Source organism: Hydra viridissima, unplaced genomic scaffold (genome assembly GCF_058129835.1).
Source record: "Hydra viridissima isolate aposymbiotic clone 2 unplaced genomic scaffold, HvirCarnegie_v1 scaffold_15, whole genome shotgun sequence".
In the NCBI taxonomy this organism is placed as follows: domain Eukaryota; kingdom Metazoa; phylum Cnidaria; class Hydrozoa; order Anthoathecata; family Hydridae; genus Hydra; species Hydra viridissima.
Genome location: NW_028324314.1, coordinates 8604470 through 8610982, shown reverse-complemented (window position 1 = coordinate 8610982; position 6513 = coordinate 8604470). Strand labels below are relative to the sequence as shown.

The 6513-nt window shown below is 28.8% G+C and overlaps 1 protein-coding gene across 2 annotated transcripts; it reads right to left on the bottom strand.

The window, feature by feature from the left end:
• Positions 1-6357, bottom strand: LOC149878519 (uncharacterized). 2 transcript variants are annotated; one of them, XM_090073342.1, is made up of 4 exons: positions 6046-6357; positions 1464-1643; positions 934-1251; positions 1-505 (listed from the first exon to the last, which is right to left on the bottom strand). In XM_090073342.1, the coding sequence occupies exons 2-4, from the start codon at positions 1510-1512 to the stop codon at positions 36-38; spliced, it is 837 nt and encodes a 278-aa protein (XP_089929468.1). In that variant the 5' UTR covers positions 1513-1643; positions 6046-6357; the 3' UTR covers positions 1-35. The 2 variants fall into 2 exon arrangements, with proteins under 2 accessions (XP_089929468.1, XP_089929467.1); XM_090073341.1 differs by lacking the exon at positions 6046-6357 and adding an exon at positions 2004-2626.
• Between the last annotated feature and the right edge of the window lie 156 nt (positions 6358-6513).

Below are 6513 nucleotides of genomic sequence, written 5' to 3'. Positions count from 1 at the left end.
ATTTCAAAAAAATAGTTTATTGTACTAAAAGAGATTTATTTTTTTAAACTTTTTGTAAAAATATCTTCGAATATAGCAGCTGCATTCAAGACACCAATTTCATCAAAATGTTTTCCAACAATCATTAACCCAACTGGTAAATCACCAACAAAACCGCAGTTTAGTGATAGTGCTGGATGTCCCGTCCCATCAAAGATAGATGTATTTTTTATCATGTCAACACTCTTAATCATAATTTCTTTCATCGGTGCACCCTCCTGCGGAAGCTTACACGGCAAGTTTGTAAGTGTTGGCATGATGATTATGTCGTTCTCTTGAAGTAGAGCGTTATAAAGCTTTTGCATGTGGACAATTGAACTAGAAGCTTTAGCGTAGTAGTATGGGCCGTATTTTTCTTTGATATAATTGGATAACAGAACAATTGACTTAATATTGTATGATGTCTCAGACAAGTATTTATCGTACCCTTCTTTCATCTGTTTAACGAGCGAATCAGATTGTTGACCTATCATAAAAGTTCACTGCTTAATCGAAAATAAGTTTGGTTTCAATAAGCAATATAACGATTAAAAATAACTAAAAACCAAAAAAAAGAATTTTTGTTCTCAGCATGACTTTTATGATTTTTGCTGGATTTTTTTCAAACTTCCTAAATTTAGAATTAGTAATCGTAACTTCTTAGTTAGAAGTTCTTAAACTCCTAAAATTGTCGAGGAATAATCCAAGTTCTGTATTTTTGAAATAATATTTCAACTAATTCAATTTAGGATCGATTCTAAAAAGCTGCTGTGTTATACGCAGAAAAAAATAAAAAACAACATTTGTAAATAAATGTTGTGGACCAAAATATTATAATCGCTGTTTACTTTTTTATAATTGAGAAAAATTTATTTTTATGAATGAGAAAATGTTTAAAGGAAAAAAACAATAAACCTGCGAATCCAGTTCCATAACCACATCCTTCTATCATTGATCCAAATACACCGTCAAAAAATAACGGTGTTAAAAATCGATGGGCGTCTTTGTGTAGCGGCAAACTTACACTTTTTATACTCAAAAGCTCACTTTGTTTCAACCAATCCACTGATTGATAGAATTGTTGCTTTACATCTTCATCGCAGAGATCGACTCCTTCTTGAAGGATAGCAACATTGATTTTCTTGTCAGAAATTACCAATGGATAAATGAGCTTAGAGTATTCATAAACTGGGGCAAACGGATTTTGACGATAATCGATCCCACTACCATATCCTATCAATAAAATATCATATTAAGCTACAAGTATAAGCTATATATATATATATATATATATATATATATATATATATATATATATATATATATATATATATATATATATATATATATATATATATATATATACATCATGCGGGGAATTTTTATAAAGAAATATTTATCAATGTATTTTTTAATGCAATACATTTTTGGATGTTAACACATACCTGCCAAAACTTCTAAAAAAAGAGCACAGTCAGCAACATTTTTTGTCATAGGTCCTACATGGTCAAGGAAAGGAACGATGGGAATCGCTCCAGTGTATGGAATTAAACCGTGAGTTGGTTTTAAACCAACAATTCCGCAGCAACTTGCTGGTATTCGAATAGACCCACCTTGATCACCACCTAAAACAGTTGTGAAACAAATAAAAGCTGTGGAAGTACAAAATCAGATTATTTTAAAAACATGCATTTACTTATTGCTACAATTACTACTTCTTTTTTATAAATTTACCAGTCACTTTCTCCCTTTTTTATTTTTAATTTATAATTGCAATCACTAATTACAAATATAAATTTAAAACGTCAGAAAAAAATCTTGAAGACTTTGGTCTTTTTAAGGTGCTTGAAGTTTAGCAATTTGTCTGTGTTTATCGCAAACGTGGAGTTATACACTGCAAAGAAGTTTATCCAAAAAATATGCTCAAGTGAAATTTACTACTTTAATTTTGAAAAAACTCTTTAGCTGCAATCATGCATCATTACCTGTAGCCATATCAACTTCTCCAGTTGCAACAACAACTCCGCTGCCAGAACTTGATCCGCCGGCTGAATATTCAGTGTTGTTTGGGTTTCTGACAGGTCCGTATGTTGTCATAAAGCTAGCTCCGCTAAAGCATAAATCTTCACACGTTGTTTTTCCGACGATTAGCCCCCCTTCGTTAAGTATTCTCTGAACAATAGTGGCATCATACTCTGGAATGTACCCTTCTAAGACTTTGGAACCATTCATCATAGGAATATTTGCAACAGCTGTGTTGTCTTTAATTGCAATTTTTTTACCTGACAACTTCCCTTCTTTTTCCCCTTTGATATTGCATACTACATACCAAGCAAGATGCTTATTATCTTCAACAGAAGGGTATATATATGAGCGATCACCTTGAATTTCATCTGATGGGAGAATAAAATCTCCAACAAAGTTGTAGTTTTCAATAGACCCCTTCATTAGTTCTTGGTAAACCAGTAACTCGTCAAAAGTACATTTTAAATTGTAATGCGCATTTGTTTTTTGGAGGTCATCTAAATCTGGTACAGATACCGCCATTGATGTTTCTGATGCCATGTTATGATTTTATGTTCTGGTTTTTTCTTTTTTTTTTTCTTTAAAGATAAAAAAGTGTAAAAGATAGAAACATATCTCATACTCGCGAGAAAGACACATCTCATACTCGAGAGAAAGACATTACGTTTTTCTAATATCGATTTTTCTTATTTACATTTCTAATTACTAATATCTTTATAAGTTTTTAATATCAATATAAATTTGTTTTTTTTTTTTTTTTAAAAAAAAAAAATCTCTTACAATGTCAACAAAATACTAAATCGCGTTACAATATTTTATATGAAAACCATTTAGATTTCTAATTTATTTTACGGAAGCCATTTAGATTTCTAATTTATTTTACGGAAGCCATTTAGATTTCTAATTTATTTTACGGAAGCCATTTAGATTTCTAATTTACAGATTATGTTTATTTCATTGTTGTCTAAGATTAACAAATTGTTAATTACATAAGATTTAAAAAAAAAAAAGTTAAATTTTAATTATTTAAAAAAGATCAAATAATTACAGTTTCTCATCCAACAATCATTGGACTATATCTTGAGTTATACTTTTAAAAATTCTGGCATTCGAAAACAATGATTGGTCGATATCTTGAGTTATGCTTTTAAAAATTCTGAACTTTATACACAAACTTCATCAAAGTATTCAACTAGTTGTAAGACTTATTGGCAAGTTATCAACAAAACACCAGTTTATAGACAATACCTAAAGTACCATTGTAAGTTTGTGAAAAATCGGCTCCACTCTAAATTAAATCAGCTCCACCTGCTCAAAAAACCTTGATGATACAGTTGTTGTCAAATTGGGAATCAATGAAAGAGGATCATTTCTAAAGGTTAGTTTTATTAATTTTTTGATGGATGAAAAAAATGATTGCCTCAAAATCCAATCCTCAAGAACATTAAGCTACATTTACATATTAGTGTGCTAAGCCATCTTCTCAAAAACCTCTTTGACCTTTGTTCAGTTGTAAAGGAATGGCCAGCCCTTTGTATATCCCAAATCAGCCCATTAATTGAGGCCACTTTAATGGCAATGATTGCCTGAAACTTCTGAGAGGATTATATCGTTTGGAGCAAAAAGCAAGAAAACATCAGCCCAGCATTTGGCTTCATTCAAACTTTTTCTTTTTTTAAAGATGTTTTTATATCTTGATTTGGGAATACTTAGGATATTGATTACAAAGCGAAGATTGATAACTTCAAAAAAAAAGCAACTCTTCTTATCATTGTAACTTATTAAGCACATGCTGCATTTCATCATGTTCGGAAATTTCTTAAAGCCAAAAAAGTTGTTCTTGAACTCTTTAGTGAACAACCAATAAAAGCCCTTCATTCAAATTTCAAGGCACTTTGGAACCGACACAAAAAAAATACAAAACATCTAGCTCTAAGACTGCTCTAAGCATCTTCTCTCCTGCACAACTGACTACAAGAGTAAAAAGTCTATCCAAGTTTTCGAATTTCTGTTGAAAAATGAATATCAATCTAAAGAATAGGCTTGGAATTTTTGAACCTTGAATAGATTCATGATTTGAAATTGTGTTATGGCTTTTGAAAAAGATAAAACCCTTTTCAAAAAAAAAAGATAAGAATGACAGAGAATTGAATGTAAAAAAGTCTTAACAGAATAAGTAAATCTAATTCAATTTTTCACCATAGCACAGTGATTCAGAAACACTAAAAATTTGGCCAAAATATAGTTTTTTGAGTAGCGTAATTTCAATAATGTTATTAGCAAACTATTTTCTACAGTTTCTTATGATTCTAATGGTATAAAAAAATAAATACTGAAATAATAGATTTAAACGTTAATATACGTTTGAAATTGATCGAAAACAGCTTTTTTTTATCATTAAAATTTTATCATTATTAAAACTTAATTTTCTCCCTATATACAAAGTTTTTCATTTTAGTTTTTATAACATGCAAAGATAACAGATAATTCTATTTTAATTTATAAAAAAAATTCAAATATGTACTTATACAAGTTGTAAAAAATCCATTTAAAAAATGCTTTTTTAACGATTTTAAACTGTTTTTATGGTGCTAGGACTTTTTACCTTAGACTTCCTTCACGAAGCCAATTCTTTTTTTAAAAAGGAGTTTGTATCATTCTATAAGAAACCAAAAAAGTTAGCTGCCCCAACTTGCCCCATTTGGAAGTAATGTAGTTTTAAAAAGTTCATTTTATAGAAAAAATTAGCAACTTTCATGTTTTGAGAGTTTTTCCTGACACGTCTGAACAAAACTTTTTAATTTAATTTTATTCTAGTACATAGCTTATGTAGTTATCTATGTTGTAGAATATATATATATATATATATATATATAAGCATACAAAAGTTGAAATAATTTATCTCTCTTTTTAGTTTAAAATGAATATAAAGTTTACTAAACATCAGCTTTATTTAGTTATTAAAGACAGAGTTTTAATCGATAAAAATAAATTACTTCAAAATTTACTTTTTGATTACATTTTGGAAGTTAATCAGACAGACTTGCGTTCTTCTAAACAATATAGAAGTATACAAAAAATAATGGAAAATTTTATTCAAAACCTAAAAAATAAACTTTATAATCATAATCGACAACGTGATCGCTTTGAAATTAAAGAAGCAAGTTGGCTTCAATCAGATCTAGTTATTCTAGAAAAATTAGAAGAACATTCTATTGCGTCAACTTATAATAACATAACGTATCAAAATGAAAAGAAAACACCTGGAAGAAAATGCCTTGAGTGGGAACAATCAAGCAGCAGAACAAAAAGAAGAAAGAGTGAAAAAATGGGAAATCTTCTTATTACAAGTGATCTAATAAAATCAACTATAATAATTTCTCAAGATAGAAGTAAAACAATTCAATTATCAAAGAGCGCTCTAGAACTTGTTAAAAAATCAAATAAAAATAGCATTGATGAAATCCAAAGTGATAATGAAACTGATAATGAGTACAATGAGTATGACAATGAAAACAAAGATGAAGAAAGTTATGAATTAGTTACTGAGGAAATAGATTACGAAGATGTATATGAACATAATAAATAAGACGATGCTGATTTATTTTTAAGCTTATTTTTCAATTTAGGTGAAATATAAAACGTATAGATCATGTTAACTAATTATTTTCATAATTTTTCATTTGGTTTTCAAAATGATAATTAGTTTAAAACTTAATTAGTTAAAATTACTCAGGGGCAAGGTGGTGGGGAGGGGGGCCCAGTAAAATTTGCTACCCCCTGACCATTCTTAACCATTTTTAAAATATTTTGAGTCTTCTTTCCTTGTCTACTTTTTTTACATCTTAGAGTAAATTTTCAGCAATTTTGAATAAATATTTTTGACAAAATTAATTTTGGCCTAATTTTAAGTTATTCCCGATCACTGTGCATAGCCATGAAAACTGATTAAAAAAAAACAAAAAAAAAAAAAAAAAAATAATAAAAATACGGCGCACAAACCTTTTACTCAACCTAATAATTACATAGTCCAAGACTTTAGTTGAATATGCGCTTATTAATTTCAAGTTCTAAATGTTATTTGAAGTGTTTGAGTTTTTCCCAAAAAAAAGCTCATAAGCTCTTATAGAAATATATCAAGTTGATTTTGTCATAACGCAAGTTACCAATAAAACTAAAACAAAAACTTTTTTATTACCAGAGAAGTTGATATAACTACAACGGTATTACCAGTGGCTATATTACTTCTCCTATTTTAATAACTACCCAGCAGCAAGGATTTCAGCCTGGTCAGTATTACTTTCAAGTTTTACTAACAGTACAAGAAAAAAAAAAATTTCTAATACTATCCTTCCTACAATAAAACCCCTTTTGTTTAAATACATACTATTTGAACAGAAACACGATATTTGATTTTGTTATTTGCTTTGCTTTGTTTTCTAAAAAAAAAAAAAAAAAAAAAGCAAACAA